Genomic DNA, 18,263 nt, shown 5'->3' on the forward strand with positions numbered 1-18,263 from the left:
TAGCCAAACCCCAGGCCAAACCCTTGTCTGATTACTGTAATGGTTTGCTACAGTAAACTTTCTCCACAATGTCCCGGAGATCCAGCCCGGACATGCATTCTCTTGCCTTACCTTCCCGTCTGACGTCTTTAAAGGGGCTTGTGCACGCCATAGCTAAAGACATAGCTAAAGCTTATTACTCATCACAAACACTCGGACAAAGCGATGATTGCTGTACCGTGATCTCACACCTTTCACACCTGGTTTATACTATCATAGTGTCATGATAGTTGTAGATGATTGTGTAATACTATGCAATGGTGGCTGTGACACCCAACCGTTGGCTTATCATGTTGACTTGTACTGGAAATGAGAAATGGTCTGACTATGCAGGGCGTATTGCGTGGGAACGCTGTATGAGTGATCATAAAAAAGTTTAAAGGTAGAGCGAAATGTACTGTACTTTTGTGGCAAATATTCTTGCTGTTGTTTTCTCCCAGCTCTATCACACCACTTTGCTCCACCTCAAACACACACAGTCATATGTACACACATATGGTGGAGTTTAGAGTCATAAAATACATTAGCTGCATTAGCCGCTAGCGCTACAGTGCAGAAGAGTGTGTGCACATTTTCCAATATCAATCCTGACGGAAACTCTGCTCTCTGTTCTTTTTCCCTGGTAAATCTCAACAATGCAACTCTTCTTCTCTTGGGGAAAAAAAAGCCCTGCCAGTTCCAAACACTGGCAAAAGTAGATGGAAAAAGGCCATTCATAAATGTGAAAGTTGCAACGTGCCCCACCCTGCTGAAAAGAGCAGAGGTTAACTCACTCTCTACGGCTGCCCAGCCAACCAGATACTGAGGCAGGAACACTCCCGCTGGCAGACTGTGAGAATTACACAGTCTTGTCTGAATTTTTTCCGAGTTTTACTGGAATGTCTGTCCTCAAGTCTCTGCCTCTCCTCTCATTTTCTCCCTCCACCTGGGGCAAAGCCTGGGGCTGGGTGTGACACCATTTATCTTGAACTTTCTCCGTACCTGTCTAACAGGTAGGGTGTGTGTGAGAGTAAATCTGTGTGTGTGTGAGTGAGTGTGTGTGTGTGTGGTGAGGCTGGCTCCGCCCCCAAACCCCCTTTCAGTCTGTGTGTGTATAAAATCAGTCAGCCAGCTGCAGAGAGACACACAGAGGGACTTTGACTCTCCTTTGTGAGTAACCTCCTCCACTCCACTCCTCTCTCAAAGAGCACTCTCGTACCTCCTTCTCAGCAACTGAAAGACACAGGCACCATGACAAGCACCAGGTCTATCAGCTACAGCATGGGTGGCAGCGGCGGTGGCTCCGTCAGGAAGAGCTACTCCAGCCAGTCAGCCTATGCAGTTCCCGTCGGCTCTACCAGGGTCAGCTCCGTCAGGAGATCTGTTGTGGGTGCCGGCCCAGGCTTCGGTGCTGGAGGCAGCAGCTTCGGTGCTGGAGGCAGCAGCTACGGCTTCAGCAGCAGCAGCATGGGTGGAGGATATGGTGGTGGTCTTGGTGGAGGTTTCGGTGGAGGCATGGGCTTCGTTCCAGCTCCCATCACTGCTGTAACTTACAACCAGAGCCTGTTGACCCCCCTCAACCTGGAAATTGACCCCACGATTCAAGCTGTCCGCACTCAGGAGAAAGAGCAAATCAAGACCCTCAACAACCGCTTCGCATCATTTATTGACAAAGTGAGTATTCATGCATTTGTTCACTCTTATAATGACAATGTCTTTTACATATTATGCAAAAATATGAAATGATATAGCTCTGCACAGTGCCTGGAGTGCATTCAAATACGGAATTCTCATTTCATTACTAAGTATGACCTTTGAACCAGTGGCTCTTAACACTGAATGCAGCAAGTGTTACTACACACCATAATAGCTTGCAGCTGTAAAATAATAAATTGAGTGACACTTAAATATGTTTTCTATTGCACAACAGCATTCTTTGAGAATATCTGCAAGCTAGGCTTTTTTCTTAGTTGTAAAACAAACAGCATCTGCTTACACCATAGGCCTGTGTGGTACTATATTTACTAATTGGGCAGTACAAGCATAGTAGTAGTTTTCAGCAAATAAGCTAATGTAAATTCTACAAATGTTAAACCATGTGTGCTAGATCTCTCAGTATGGCTTTAGCCTTGGAAAAAAGTACTCCAAAAACCCATGACTGGAGCTATCCAAATATGGGTGGAGTTTAGGTAATAACCTAGCAACCATGTGAGTCATATATACACACATAGGCCTACATAGAGAGTGCTACTAGTAGCCAGTGTGTGCATAGTCCAAAGTCTAGACTTTATTACACCGCAAAAAATCACACAGCTTGTGAAATGGATAGTCAATTAGATCCCTTTGTGCTGTGCATTTTTATTTCACTTAAGTCAGCTGTATGTTACACCCATATTTAGCTGCAAACAAACACTTCATAACTTTCTGAGTAAATGTGGACAGAAGACACACCCTAAAGGGCATGGAGTCTACACACACACACCTTTATTTTTTAGTGCCTGTGGGAGAATTTGCAGTAAGCAGTGTGTGACCAGGATGAGTCACCTCGGCCATAGATGCTAGATGCTCTAAATGGGAAATGTAAATCATTGTTAATTTAAGATGATTAAATCAAGAAGTCTTGAGGAATAGGGCATTCATATTTCTAGGGTACATTCATACTGCAGACATCTAGAAAAAAATTTTTTTTTAGTAGATTAGCTAGACAGGTGCTGTCGGGTATGGCTGATCTCCAAAGACCACACACAAAACCTGCCTTAGGGTGTGGCAGGTATGTCTTGTTTCTCTGATGTTGGTGTTTTATCTGTGAAGCAATGCAGGTTTGGGGCGAGGCCATTACTGAAAGTTTTTTTCTAGCCTAGGAGTATGTAGCTTGTGTACAGCACTGCCACACCCAGTCAGTCCACTCTCATCTTCCCCTCCCCCTTCCCTCACTTCACCCTGCTGGAAAAAATTGCCAGCTTAAATGACTCATGACCATTTGTATTCCCTTAAACAATGCTTCCAGAGAGCATACACAAAGTTACTTAAAGAGCCAGCACTACAAAGGAGTCATACAAGCCAGACAAAACCACCAATCCACTTCATTCAGTCATTTCTTTTATTTCAGAATGCAATCTTCCTCAACTAAGTTTAACCCCCATTTAAGGAGCTTGACGGTGAAAATCATTAAAAAAAACATCACTAATTTCTTTCTTTTTTCCCCCAGGTGCGCTTCTTGGAACAGCAGAACAAGATGCTGGAGACCAAATGGAGTCTCCTCCAAGAACAGACCACCACCCGCTCTAACATCGATGCCATGTTTGAGGCCTACATTTCTAACCTGCGCAGACAGCTCGATGGCTTGGGAAATGAGAAGGTTAAGCTGGAAGGAGAGTTGAAGAACATGCAGGGCCTGGTTGAGGACTTCAAGAACAAGTGAGTGAAGTTGTAATTTTGAAGGTGAATAATTTAACCGATAAAGCGCTGAGAACAGAATTGATTTACTCACATTTTCCCATCTCTTAACAGGTACGAAGATGAGATCAACAAGCGTGCTTCCGTAGAGAATGAGTTTGTCCTGCTCAAGAAGGTAATGACCATTCATATTTTTTTAATGGGTTGCCTCCCTTTTTCACTGCATTAAGCTTTTTTTCGTCTTATTTTGTAATAGCAATGGGGAATAATGTCCTCTCATTTTTTTCAGGATGTTGATGCAGCCTACATGAACAAGGTTGAGCTTGAGGCCAAGGTTGATGCTCTTCAAGATGAGATCAACTTCCTCAGGGCAGTCTATGAGGCTGTAAGTTCAATTCTATTGTGTTTTGCCAACAAAAACTACTTAGCATATAGTACTGCTGCTTTGTTATGGCGTGCAATTTACAGATTGTTTGGTCTGTGTTTGCAGGAACTGCGTGAGCTCCAGTCTCAGATCAAGGACACGTCAGTTGTTGTAGAGATGGACAACAGCAGAAACCTGGACATGGACTCCATTGTGGCTGAAGTTCGTGCTCAGTATGAGGACATTGCAAACCGCAGCCGTGCCGAGGCAGAGAGCTGGTACAAACAGAAGGTGGGTCAAGCTCTTATAGGTTCAACTCTTGAAGCCCACCTCATCTGTAGCTACGTAAGTGCTCATTGTCTCAATATGTATTACAGTTTGAGGAGATGCAGTCCTCTGCTGGTCAATACGGTGAGGACCTCCGCTCAACCAAGGCTGAGATTGCTGAACTCAACCGAATGATCGCCCGCCTGCAGAATGAGATTGATGCCGTCAAGGGACAAGTAATGATGAGCAAGGATTGATTCAAAAATATTTCACATTCTGTTTATGTGAAAAAGCTGACTTTATGTATGTTGTTGTCATTTTAGCGTGCCAACTTGGAGGCTCAGATCGCTGAGGCTGAGGAGCGTGGAGAGCTGGCAGTGAAGGACGCCAAGCTCCGCATCAAGGAGCTTGAGGAAGCTCTCCAGAGGGCCAAGCAAGACATGGCCCGCCAGGTGCGTGAGTACCAGGAACTCATGAACGTCAAATTGGCTCTGGACATTGAGATCGCCACCTACAGGAAGCTGTTGGAGGGAGAGGAGAACAGGTAGGAAGTGTTAAAAAAAAGTGTTTCTCTGATATTTACACTCTCAGAACTTTTATACCAACCTCTGGGTGTTGAAAAACATCACTAAGCAAATCTGTCATATTCTTTACTCAGACTGACCAGCGGTGGATCTTCAGCCACCATTCATGTGCAGCAGACCTCTGGAGGTCTGTCATCTGGTAAGTAAATGTTCCTCACTCTCTCTCAATCAATCCACCTTTTTTATGATCTTATTCTCCAGGTCATTTTGGATATGTCTCTGAACCTTCATTCTCTTGCAGGTTTCTCTGGTAGTGGCTCTGGATTTGGCTATGGCGGCGGTTTTAGCAGTGCTTCAGGATTCGGAGGTGGTTCTGGATACAGTGGTGGTTCAGGATACGGTGGTGGTTCAGGATACGGTGGCAGCTCCATCAGCAAAACCAGCGTCTCCTCTGTCAGCAGTAGTAGACGCTATTAAGAAGAAGCCCTCCAACCCAACCCAACCAAGCGTCCCACCTTCCTTACCTGCAACCAGATCACTTCAAACCTTTCTACAACTCAAACCATCTATGGTGCTATATTCTAGCCAGACAGCTATCCCCTATTAATGAGGAGATGAGGACAATGATTTCTAAAAACAAAATATGTTTTAGGTTGTTCTGTGCGTTGATGGTAGTGACCCTTAACCAATAATCTATTGTCTGGTGGTATCACTGCCATTTTAAATCATCAACGCAACTACACTTAAATGACACCAGGAAGAATTGAATGGAGAATCTGTATTCCCAGCCACTGAATTTTTATTTCTGCACTGGTATGTATGGGGAAAGAGAAACTTGAATGAAATACACATAGAAACCACTGAAGTGAATTAGGCCTTTCCCAACAATAGGATTTTAAGTCTCATTAGCATGACCACAAGCAGTACCATGGTTTCACTGGATCAGGGATGTGCTATACAGGTCCTGAAAGTCCTGGTTGAATGTTTTGTGCTGTGTTACAACTCCCTGCTGTATTTTAGTTGACTAATATGTCTTTTATCATTATGCAATGGCTGTCAGTGTCAGTTTACCGATTTGCTATACAAACATGACCCACAACTCAGATCTCAGATCAGATCTAACTGATGACAATGACTTGTGGGCTACCAAAGTCCAGTTATCTCACATTCAAGGGGGATCTGTTACAGCAAAAAATAGGCACAATGGCATTTCTGTGGACCATCCCTCCTTAACTTTGTGTACTTGCTGAGTTGGAAGCTGAGAGCTCCATTTACTGTGTGGTGACTGTACTACCTTACACTTTCCCCAGTATTCAGACTGCTTCCAGATCATATTTTACAATCCCTGTTATAAATTGAAAAAAAAAACAACAACTCTGAAATCATGTTCAACCAGATTTATTTTGTATTGATTGACTTGACACCAACTTAAAATCTAAATACAATAAATCTGAGACCACAAGTTTTGCCTTGCTTTGTCTTTCACTGTTTTTTTTTGTTTGGGTCCCTTAAATTTTCAAATCATCAAATAGCTGCATATGGCTTAAAATTAGACAATGGAACCACCAAGAAACTATAAATAGTAAAAGATATTTCAACGGATATATATTTTCACTTATGTTGACCTTAAACTATGATGATGACACTTGGCTCTATCTCCCTCAATTAGTCTTCATTAAAATCCTGCCTAACATGTTAAGCATCTTGCAAGGTAGAATTTACTTATTGCAACCATTACAGACTCCCTTATTCTTAATACTCTTAAAACACTAGGTTAGTTTATTTTTAAGATAGAATTTTAGCCACGTTTAGCTGTCCATAGTGGACAGCTATTCAAAGAGCCATTTTCTTGAGTATGCATAGGTTTTGATGGCATAGTTGCACATCAACCACTACAGTGGACACTAGTGCATCATCCTATACACTCTCACCAAGTGGCAGGCCATTGTATGTGGATTTTATTTCTCCAAACCAAGATGTCTGACAGCTGACTTGCTCCGGAAAATCCATCTATTCCTTCTTTCCTATAAGGCACTTGCAGGTAAAAAAACAACAACGTTGTAACATCTAAGGAGAAGTAATCTGATCACGTAATACACATTACTTGTAATGAGTTACTTTACTCGTTTCATCAAAAAAAAATCTGATTACATAATGCATATTACTTGTAATGTGTTACATGAGATTGAAAACACCTGATCACTAGTTTTTCCACAGTCTGAAAACATCAATAGATCAGTGTAGATTTTCTCTGAGAGGAGAGCTATGGTAGAAATTTGTCCATTTTGAACATAATTTGAATTATCAGATAATATGAGTAAATCAACGTGGGAGCATGAGCATTTTCTACATAGTCTGAGTTGGGTTTTCACAGAGTTGTATCTTCACCACAGTTGTAGAGATCTTTGATGGAATCACATCCTCATGTTATCAAAAACACGCAAAGTTCAACTTGTATGAAGTTCTCGGTCTGTTAGTCGAACGGGAACAAACTCAATTGTGTTTGCAATAGTTGAAGCTGTATTAATTTTTTTGTATATATTTTGTAGTTTTCACATAATTTTATTTATTGTCTTGTTAAATACACACAGTATTACTATTTTATTATGTTTAATACAGTATATCTTCAGTCAAAAACAAAAGCGCATATTATCCAATCAAATCTAAAAATCTTTTAGAAAAATGTTTTAAAAATATCTTATATAAGAGCAATAAAAACAGAGAAAAAAAAAAATCATGACTGAGGATGTCATAACTAATGCAAGAAAGGGTTAATGAACCTTTCCAGGAACTCTTTGTACAAATCCATTGCAAAATTCATCTCTTAACATTTCTCAACATTCATCAAACATCATATTTCATGTGGAAAGTTGTTGGGATGATATATTTCTATAGTGAAGTTTAACAAATTTCAAGCCATAAATTATTTTTCAGCATTTGTTGCTGGGTCCTGGGAATGTGCTGGAAACTCATTGCCCTGTACCTCTTGTGTCGCGGTTCTATAGATACAAATATATGTCAGAATTGCTATCCCAATAACAGTTGTGAGAACACCTGCAACAATTGGTACCGGATCCGGAGGATTGTAAACTGCAAAAGACAAACAGAAGTGAACATCAAAGTATGGCAATGTCAGGACAACATTTAGGGACACAGTCAAAGTTACATTTTAAACCAAAGGACCTTGCCAGTGTGGCGGAAATTAATATTGTGGCAAACATTGTAAAAACTTTGTTTAACCTATCAGTCCTTAAGAAATGACCTGCTCCATCTATAAACCAGCTTTTATTAGGTTACTGATTTGACAGGGGTCTTGACAGAAAGAACTTCATTCTTTAGGTGTAATTTTTAATGATGTAAAAATTACAAATTAGTTGCTCAGCACTGACCCCTGGTGTTTGTTCTTTAAAATTCTACATTAAGCATTATAGATTACAGATCAAGAGCATGACTAGACGCAAAAAAAGTCATTTATGTTAGTTATCATGGATTAAAAAGTTAGTTGTTTTTACACTCACTGTAAATGAAGACTGTATTGCTGGGCTGAGACACAAGTTGTATTTTTGAAGAATGAAGTCGGTATACACAATCATATTCTCCAGCCACTTTGTCATTCTGTGTGATAGACGCAGAGGTGCCTGGATTTCTGTACTGATCACTTAAGGTAACACCATTCTTTCTAAACACGATGTACCCCTAAACAGGAAAGAAAAGACCATTGTAAAGAAAACTGCTACATATGTTCCAGAAAGAATATTTGCAATGTAATTATAAAACAATTAAGTGTAACAGTATAAGTGTGAATGGGGTGAGTTACATAGTCTGTTGGTTTTAAATAAGTTGAGTCAAAGGAGCAGGAGATTTCCACATTTTGTTTGTCCTTGACATACAATTTAGGGTCAGAACCGTAAGTCATCACAGACAGTTTAGGAGGGGGCAATGCATCTGGCAAAGAGGAGAGTGAAAGAAAGGCATTTATTATAAAGGTACAAAGTATGCGTGAATTAGTCAGAGCCCATCAATTGGTGTTTTGTGGCTTTTGGACCATTTTTATAAAGCCATACCTAAGCTTATGTGCTAGGTAGTGTACTCCTAAAAGTCGACATAATTAACCTTTAGCTGATATACAGGACACGTACATTAAAATTGGCATTAAAAACTCTCTCTTCTGGGAAAATGGGACAAAATCTTGATGATTCATCTTGCACTACACAGATCTTTTGTCCAGTTTTACCCCTCTAATAGTACCTGCAGCCAACTAGCAAGTAGAAAATGATGGTTCATGAAAACATTTCATGGGGTCTTTAAAACATTTTCGGGTAAAATGACATTGCAAAACCTTTGTATTATTAATCTCAATCTGTCTCACCTGAACAAACTATGTAGAGAGTGCCTCCATTTTTGCACGATTCAATTTCATTCATTGGGCAATCTCTGGTCTTTTCTTCTTTCCCACTGCATCTGAAACCCCCGATTTTGTCTGAGAAATGCCGGTTGTTTCCCAAAAACCTGTTCCACACCAGTACATGCCCACATCCCAGTTCCCTGCACACCACATTAGCCGTAGCAATAGCGACAGATGCATCGACTTCCTTCTGACAAACCGGTGCCCAATTGCCTTTGATCTTGACATCCAGGTCTCCCAGACAGCTTTCTCCACGTTTTTGCTCCCAGAGGCGAACCGGAAGCTCTTCTTCTGCACAAGGGAAGACAATGCACCATGTCTTTAGAAAGCATAGGTGCACTTGAAATGTGTATAAACACATGGGAAATAAAATCTCAATTGTTTTTTCTAAGCGAATTTGGTCACAGATTTGGCATCTCAGATCTCAAAGCCCCTATTAATCTCAACCAAGTCTCCTTCTTTCAGAAAAGATCTGAACAATCTAAAATTATACTCAGATTTCTAACCAATTTCCTTCAAGACAAAATTATCTAAACTATGCTATCCACATTAATTTTACAGTTTAATATTCATTTTTATATTTCTCCTAAAGAGGTTTAGAATAAATATCCTGAGCTCCAATAAGTCTTTTGAGTCAATCTTTGGACCGTGTGTGTGTATACTATAAGCACACATATTAACTCTCATACATGCAAAGAAATGTATTGCTTCTCTGTACCTGGAAAGGCTTGCTCGATTTTAGACTGCAGTGAATGCAAAACTTTTCCATTGTACAACATCTCCATAGTGCAGACAAATTCTATTTGGACGACTGCATTCGTGTTTCTTGTATAGAGTCTATTGCCATCTGTGAGAAACACTGAACCAGCGAAGGTCCAGTTGGTTCCGGGTGTGACAGGTAGGACGTGGTAATACAGACTTAATGTGAAGTTTGTGACTGGACCAGCGGTTGAATCACAGTACACAGTGTAATTCCCACCCACAAGAAAGACACTGGGCTGCAAAGACACTATGGGAGGAGGGAGGGCAGCTGGTAAAGGCAAACAAGAGAGAAATACAGTGACATTTCAGTAGAAAATTTCTAATATATTTTTTTCAAAACACACTTATCTATGCATTATCAAACTTACATACGACTAAGGGAACAGTGTTACTGAATTCAGAGTAAGAATTCTTCAGTTCAGTTCGAGTGGATTTGTACCAGCACACCATTTTCCCTTCGTACTTGGGTAATGCGGGGATACTGAAATCCACTGAAGTCGCATAATTGACGACCTGAGAGGTCACCCATGGTTCTGTGGTCTCTGGGGTCTGTGAGGGGCTTTCCAGCTTGCCCACAGACAGAGTTAGAGGATACGGAGCACCTCTAGGGGCGTAACAGGAAACACTTAATAAAGTGTTTAGCACAATATTACTTTCATTCACCGAGTCTGCGAACTTGAGTACAAGGGCTGGAACAGATGCTAGAGGTGAGAGACAGAGTGAGAAAGGAACAGAAAAAGAAAAGGGAGGACAATACATATTAATGCAATATTGGACCAGAATTTATAGTTTTTCATTTAGTTGCTGTGTGCTTGTTCATTTCGAATCAATCAGCAAACCGCATAAGCAACACTAAATAAAAACAAATTATGGGATTTGTTTTTATTTAGTGTTAGGATTTTATGTTCCACTGACCTTAACAGGCTATTTGAAGTCACACATACACTACGGTTAAAAAAAGTTTGGGTATTTTGGAAAAGAAGAGAAAAAAAATAATACTTTCATTAGTCAAGGACATTGATCAGTAAAGACAAAATGTTACAAAAGATTTCTATTTCACATAAATGCTGTTCATTTGAGCTTTCTATTCATCAAAGTATCCTGAAAAGAAAAATGTATCAGTTTTCACCGAAATATCAAGCAGTACAAGTGCTTAAGCACTAAATCAGCAAATGAAAGATGACGTAACACTGAAAACTGGAGTAATCAGCTTTTAAAATGTCAAAATATATTAAATAAAAAAAGAGTTATTATAAATTGTAATAATAGAGTTTAGAGAGAATTTATCGACCCAAAACGTTGAACTGTAGTGTAGTTGCATAAAAAGAGAACCTGCATAAGTTAGTGCAGGCATGATGAACTGTTCAGATTTTATGATCATTCATATTTTTACACATTTATGTAGCTACTTTTTAGGCTGCCAGATCCCTAATCTTTTAGATAAGGACAAGCTGGTGAGAATACAGTACTTCTATAAACAGCATGACATTTGTAAGATTGTATGACCTGTCACCTGAATGGAAAACAAAATTGCCATTCTTCCCTCATACTGACCATACTATGTGTGCTTCTGCCTCTGTACAGGAGTAGGTTATTCAGGTGAAATGATTCTTACCCTGGGACACTGTGATTCTCACACACATTATCCAGCACACCACAGCTAGCGCTATGAAGAAAGAGCGATTGCAATATATTGTGAAAAACAGGACTTCACAAATTAAAGTACATGAAATGTGCAAGTTTCAACATTTTATACATGGGGAAACAAACAACAAGACATTATTTAAACCAAAATAAATTATTTTAACCATTAAAGGTATAGCGGAGGATTTTTTTACTTCCGGGTGGAATGCCTATACTATTGGTCCTCCTAATTGTCAATCATTCTGGTGAATCAATCAAACTTTTCAAAAAGTGGAGAGGGCGGGTCTTATCTAAAATTCGGAAAGATCCTCCGCTATACCTTTAATATAGTTTTAGGCTCCTGGTTGAAAATATATTTTTTCTTTACAAAAGTATATTATTGTGAGTCAAACAAACTCAGGATTTAGAGGAGTACTGTTTTCAACACTTGGCTAAACTGACTGGTCTGCATCTAAACAGTACTGCTAACTGGAATGGAAATGTTATTAGCTCAAGCATGGGGACTTTTTTCAGAATCAATCATGATATTTTCAGAATCAATAATAGTGCCAGCTCTATCTATCAAGCCAGTTCTCTTCTAGTAAATGCAAATACATTGTACATCTTGTTGCAGAAAGAACTGGGGGAGAATAAAGCAAGTTCACTGGGTAGCCCTGATTTATACCTTCACATTTATACCATTAGTTGCAAATTTAATGAACTGAAAACAACAATCGTTAACTGGAAATCAGAGCTACATGTTTTTGCAATTAGCTAAATTTAATTAAACGTTCCACTGATGGACATTCTACTGCAATGAGATGAGCAAGATGTACTTTAAAAACATCAGGAAAATGAAATAAACACTTACCTCTTGTGTTGGGGAGAAACATCCTGACAAGTAAAAGTACCGGTAAATGAAACTGTGACAGTACGAATGAAAACTTAAATCCACAAAAAAGCTGAGCAAAAATACCCAACTGGCGAAACACTGCGTTGAGTAACTAACAGGAAGTCCATCGACAAAAAAAAGGTTATTGACCCCCCAAAAAAGGATGTGACAGTTTTTTTTATTTACCATAAAATATCCTTTTAGTCCACTATATACTGTGTAATGTATTTAAAATAATTATATTTCAAATTTTTTTTTTAAATCAATCTTGAGTATTTTTTGTATTATATTTATATTTTTTATATTTTTTGTCTATTCATTTATTTTAGTTTTGCATTAGGATGATAAAGGCTTACATAAATTACCAAGAACAGTGTTATTTGCACACTTGAGATATTTAGATTTTTTTCCCCAGTACAATTCACTTATATTCTCACATTAGCCATAACTTATATTGATACCTCTGTCCATACAATAGAAAATGTATATGAATATCACATCATATTTCTTTTTAAATTGTATAACCCTGCACATTCCCACATTCTGCTTGTCTTTTATTTCAAATCTAGTCCTTTTGCTTTGTAATAATGGGTGCACAGTATTTCTCTCCCCTTGTTGATGAAGATCTTATCACTACAAAAGTGATTCCAAAGCACGTCCTTTAGAAGCCAAACTTAGAGGCCTCAGCTTGACCTGAGTGACCCGGTTAGATCTCTAATCCTGCATGGTTTTAACTGCTGCCCTTAGGATGGTTGTGTTGCATAACTGTGAGAGAGCAGATTACTGACTGTTCAGTCACATTTGTCCCTGTCGTTCTGTCAGAGATGCTACACAGGTGTAAGAAAAAGTCTAATAAGACCATTTTTGTGTACTACAGGATACATAGTTTATTAAATCATATTTACAGCATCTTACAATGGATCATAGATATTTACAAACATAATACATGATCAAGTCAATCATGATAGCATTTTTTTAAGAGTTCACACTGTACAAAATCTCTAAATGTTCATTTTATTGGCAGCTGAATTATGTCTGCACGTCTGCTGTGGGATAATTTTGCAAATATGGAATCCACAGCATTTAAACATTTTATAGATAAGCAATGGTTAATTTGTTGTTGTTTTTTAATTACATGTTAGTGATGGACTATGCCTAATTAAATTGTTCAGTATATTAAATTACATATTTATAGCATAATTCAGTTCTGATTATGTTGGTGTTTATTTAAATACATAATGCAGCATTCATTTAGGAACTATCCTATATTGCAAGTCATCCAATCAGATATCTTAAACTGTTTGCTTAAGCCTATGAAGGACTGAAATGATCATAGATAAATTTCCCCTTTAAACTGGCAGTTATAGTAGGAAGTGATTTCGTGAGACAGGACTGCACCGCTGTGGTTTCAAAATGCACTTCTCCTCAGGACCCATGCGTTCTTCACTGCATTGCTTCACTGATTCTGTCATCAAGCATTGCTCCACAACATTGAGGGCATCTACACCCTCATTGAGACTGAGTACTTATCAGAATTTTGCAAAGATTTCAGAAAGCCCTTAATCATCACTTTTCTTTTTTTCTTTTATCCTTGTCTTTGCTTTTCTTCTCCTTTTCTTTCTCTTCTTTTTCCTTTAACACTTTCTTCTCTTTCTTCTTCTCATCCTTGGCCTCCTTATACTTCCACTTTGGAGGCTCCAGGTAACCTTTCTGCTTTTTATTCTTCTTCACTTTCTTTGGGGTGGGCTCAGAGGATTTAGTGACTTTGATCTGTGGGATACAGCCCGAGGGGAAAACACTGTTGCGCCTTGACGCTACGCTATGAGGAATGAATGTGCGCATACCGGACTGAGCAATGGACAGCACACTTCCACGCCTCGCTGTATCGGCACAGCAGGACACAGAGCCGGACTCCTGAGAGTGGATAGATGGAGAAATGAAGGAGACAGAGCTGTTTCGGTGGCACAGCGAACTCTCCTCCAGCTGTTTCTCTGAGTGCTTCTGCATCAGCTCAGCCACAGCAAGTCGACGTTTACCTACCTGTGGAGGGCTGCTCGGGCAAAGTGGGCGTGTGGCCGTGGCTATGAGCGGGCTGTGTAGGCTGGTGGTCATTCGCACCATGTGATCCATGACGCCATTTTCCTGTGGGTCGCGTGGGAAACTGAAACCGAACGTACTCTTGAGATGATGAGTCAACTTCTGGCCAGCACTCTTATTGGCTGTTGCTTTGCTGACCAGCAACTTAAGGTCGGGCCACTCTGGGACGTAGGTGTCACAGAACTGTTCCGCTGTGGGATGGAGTACAAGGTGGCGCAGACGTGTCAGCGTGTCAAAGCGACCCGTTTTCAGAGCCCAGTCACGTGCACATTTACCACGGTTGGTGTCTACAGCATTTACATCAGCACCTAAGATAGAACAATACAGAGAATAAAAAAAAGAATATTGTGTATTAGAGGATGTTGCTGAAGCAGAGTATAGCAGGACATTTAAAGACTACATTAAAATGTGCACTTTGACAGGCCTGAGTAATTTAAAGAATAATGTGGAGAGTCATGTCATGCAGGAAAACTGGGATTAGTTTAGAAGCACAATTATTTTAGGAATAAAAAAAGAGTTTGTCTAAAATGCTGTGCATATGCATATAATCAGTATATGAAATGCTCATACCTCAGAGATAATTTCCAGCATATCAGCATGTGTGTTCAATAACTAACCGTGCATTATAAGAGCTGCCACCACATCAGTCCTGCCCTGTATGGCAGCTTTCATGAGGGCAGTGAATCCTCTGTTGTCTCTGATCTCTGTCTCTGCTCCAGGGAAGTAATTCATGATGTAGTTGCATATGGAGACATGACCTGTGTACAGAAAGATTTAAAAGGTTTTCACATTGTATTTCCGAAGATATATAAAATAAAGAAATGGGGTGAATTCCCTAAACAGTAAATAGTAACTGTAAATAGTATTTAACATAAATTTAACATTTATACAAATACATAAAATAAATTGTACTTACCATACCATATTCACAAAACTCAACAATATCAGGCTGTATATACTGTAACGCTATTACTGCCAGCAGAATCCAGGCAGTAGCTCCTCTAACTACCATTAAAAAAAGTGAATTGACATCACACAGTAACTGACCAGCTTGAGCAGCGATCATTAGAGCAGTGTTGCCGTCATTGTCTTGGTGGTTAATGTCCAGGTGTGGACAGCCGTGCAGCTCATAAACAATCGGAAGAAATCCTTTATATGCAGCCACCATCAGTCCATTCTAGAAGAGAGAATCATGTTATAAGGACCTTATAACCAGTTAAAAAGGTTAGAGACATAGACTGCAGCACATGGACACTCCACCCCAACAGGCAACACTTTCATAATCAATCAAACCATAATAACCCAGCAACACTTTGAGGTTTCTTCAGGAATTTCCAACGATCATTTGTGTTTTTTGATTCATGATTACAATAAGGTATGTTAATATTCCTTAAATTGACTTCCACATGCTGTTAAATTTCAAATGAAATGCCTCAAATAGTTGCTACAAAGACTGCAATAGTTGTCCAAGTTGTAAACATAAAAGTCTCTTCAAGAAATACCTCAGACCCCATTTTACTCATAAACATTTTAAACTTCCATAGAAAACCATGTCGAAACAGCCATTATCGATGACCTACAAATTTGTTTAAAACATTGGTCACACTTTATATTAGGTGGCCTTAACTATATGCTTAACCGTTTGATGCAATATTACATACATACATGTGGGTGCATTGCAATTACATTTAAAGTACTTGCATTTAAATAAGATTTGTTGTTGCACTGTTTACTTTTCTTCGAACTGTAATCCAAACCCTTACCCTCAAACTCTAACCCTTCCTTTACTCCTAACTACAAACAGTAAATGTGGGAATTTTCCAGAACATGTAGTTACACAATAAACCCATAGTCTTCTCGTAGGCATTTAATGTTAGTAGTTAAGGCCATCTAATATGTTCCCCATGTACATCCTGTACCTATTATAGCAATTACAATAACTGGGTAATAACTAGGTACTAACCCTGAACTTACCCCTAAACCCATGTTGTTACCTTATATTACCCAGTACATTCTTAGGCAAGTACACATACTGTAAAATAAAGCGCAACCAATATGAAGGTAGACCAAAACATCATTGGTTGACAATGATGTTATATATTTTTAATGAAAGGTTGACAAAAGTTATTTTTAATGGATTACCTCAATCTTTCATAGCTCACTCCTAAAAAAAACTATTGCCAGAGCAACTGACCTTTCTGCTCAGTGATGAGACACTCAGTCTCATGTTCTTTAATACTAATTTGCAATATCTTATAATATCTTACCCAGCCATTAATGTCAACTTCCATGACCTCATCCCGGGTCACACCACGTTCCAACACTCTCTTCAGTGCTTCTGTATCGTTTTGGACACACGCCTCATATAGTGTGTTGGCAGTTCCCTTTTTCCTGTCCTCTTGTTCATAATCAGGGAGAACAGAGTCTTCAGAGAGCAAACTTCCAGAGTCAGACTCTTCCAACAATGATATTTCATCGTCAGCTGGGCCTGACCCCAGGTTTGGGTCCTCAAAGGCAGAGCTATGAACTGCTGCCATGTCTCAAGAGTTTAGTGTTGCCTACATCATCTTTTCTGGCATTTGAGGAAAGTGTTCCAACGCGACTGTGGCAGGTCAGCAACTTGAGGTGAAGGAATGCACTCCAAGTGTTTACGGCCCCTGTCTTGAGGCAAACAGACCAACAGAGATAAACCACAAAACTCTCTAACCAAGTGAGAACCTTCATAAAAAGAATTAATTTGCAGCGATTGCAACTATCACAGTTCAATTGACTCAAAAGCTTCTGATGCGAGAAAATTGGGAGTTTTAATAGCTCTGGATTTAGCCTGGGAGAGCTGTGCTTTAATTGTCAGTGCTAAATCTGGCCTGCTCAGGCTTAAAATACACAGACACCAATAAACAGGCTTACATACTCTTTAAAAGCATGTTACCTCAGTGAACTGTAGCATAAATATCTACACATTTATACAGCTATTTTAAGTTGAAAACATTTAGTTTTGCTACAAAACTGGTAGGCTATATCTATTTCTCAAAACAGCAATAAATAAAACATTTCTCCAGTTGTGCATGTCACAAAGCAAAATATAGCAAAATACAATCCAAAGATTACAATAAAGCAATAAACATTCTCTTTAGAGCTCTAGTGTACCATTATGAAGACAATCAGATGTTCTTTTTTTACTATGGAATATGGAGTATGGAGTATAACTCACCTGTGTCCACCTTTCAGAAGAAAAGAAGAGCCTTCGGTGAGCGCTGGTATACTTTGATTCAACTTTCACATCCTTATCATCAGAAATCTCAGCTCCCAGAAAATACAAATCAGCTTCATGTCTTCGTAGTGCATGTGTGTATGTGATCCTATGTATACATGCTCTGTAACGCCTCAGGTTTAGACTAATGCCTTTCAGGATCAGAAAGGACCCAACACATGCACTCGGAGCATAATCACATTTCACAAACACACACACACACACACACACACACACACACACACACACACACACACACACACACGTTTACTTAGCTGTCTAAATGGGGACATTGCAAAGACTTCTATTCTTTTTATGCAGCTAGTTATAAAAACGATAATCTAACCCTAACTGAAAACTTTCTGCATTTAAAAAAAAAAAACTTTATTTTTATATTACACACTCAAAATGGTCTCCTTTTCTTTCTCTCTGTCTCATATTGACAAACATTTAAATATTAAATTATTATGAATCCAGTGATGCTGATAAAGTTAAACATGCGGTGGGTGGGTTTCAGGACTTTGTGTTTTTGTCTTATATATTGCTTGTTTTATGTCACAGGGACCCTGCATTAAGTTTAGAGGATTATATGGAATGTGAAGCTGTCTTTGATCAGATTTCAAGACGGAGTGACGTACTTTGCTGACAAAAATGTCCTTACATGA

The 18,263-nt window shown here is 39.2% G+C and overlaps 3 protein-coding genes across 3 annotated transcripts; 1 reads left to right on the forward strand and 2 right to left on the reverse strand.

The window, feature by feature from the left end:
- The first annotated feature begins 853 nt into the window (after nt 1–853).
- On the forward strand, nt 854–6,031 carry krt4 (keratin 4). The gene is made up of 9 exons (XM_084129243.1): nt 854–1,692; nt 3,227–3,435; nt 3,529–3,589; nt 3,704–3,799; nt 3,905–4,069; nt 4,156–4,281; nt 4,369–4,589; nt 4,704–4,768; nt 4,871–6,031. Exons 1-9 carry the CDS (start codon nt 1,270–1,272, stop codon nt 5,044–5,046), a joined length of 1,542 nt encoding a protein of 513 aa, XP_083985369.1. The 5' UTR covers nt 854–1,269; the 3' UTR covers nt 5,047–6,031.
- Nucleotides 5,952–12,380, reverse strand: LOC311092488 (uncharacterized protein). The gene is made up of 8 exons (XM_084129244.1): nt 12,231–12,380; nt 11,352–11,402; nt 10,105–10,437; nt 9,693–10,004; nt 8,939–9,265; nt 8,387–8,514; nt 8,088–8,265; nt 5,952–7,659 (listed from the first exon to the last, which is right to left on the reverse strand). Exons 1-8 carry the CDS (start codon nt 12,250–12,252, stop codon nt 7,493–7,495), a joined length of 1,518 nt encoding a protein of 505 aa, XP_083985370.1. The 5' UTR covers nt 12,253–12,380; the 3' UTR covers nt 5,952–7,492.
- A 737-nt stretch (nt 12,381–13,117) lies between these two features.
- Nucleotides 13,118–17,777, reverse strand: ankrd33ab (ankyrin repeat domain 33Ab). Its single transcript, XM_084129246.1, has 5 exons — nt 17,560–17,777; nt 16,616–17,009; nt 15,396–15,525; nt 14,966–15,106; nt 13,118–14,656 (listed from the first exon to the last, which is right to left on the reverse strand). The coding sequence occupies exons 2-5, from the start codon at nt 16,883–16,885 to the stop codon at nt 13,818–13,820; spliced, it is 1,380 nt and encodes a 459-aa protein (XP_083985372.1). The 5' UTR covers nt 16,886–17,009; nt 17,560–17,777; the 3' UTR covers nt 13,118–13,817.
- Between the last annotated feature and the right edge of the window lie 486 nt (nt 17,778–18,263).

The sequence above is a fragment of the Abramis brama genome (genome assembly GCF_963993115.1).
Source record: "Abramis brama genome assembly, chromosome: 11".
Lineage (NCBI taxonomy): Eukaryota > Metazoa > Chordata > Actinopteri > Cypriniformes > Leuciscidae > Abramis > Abramis brama.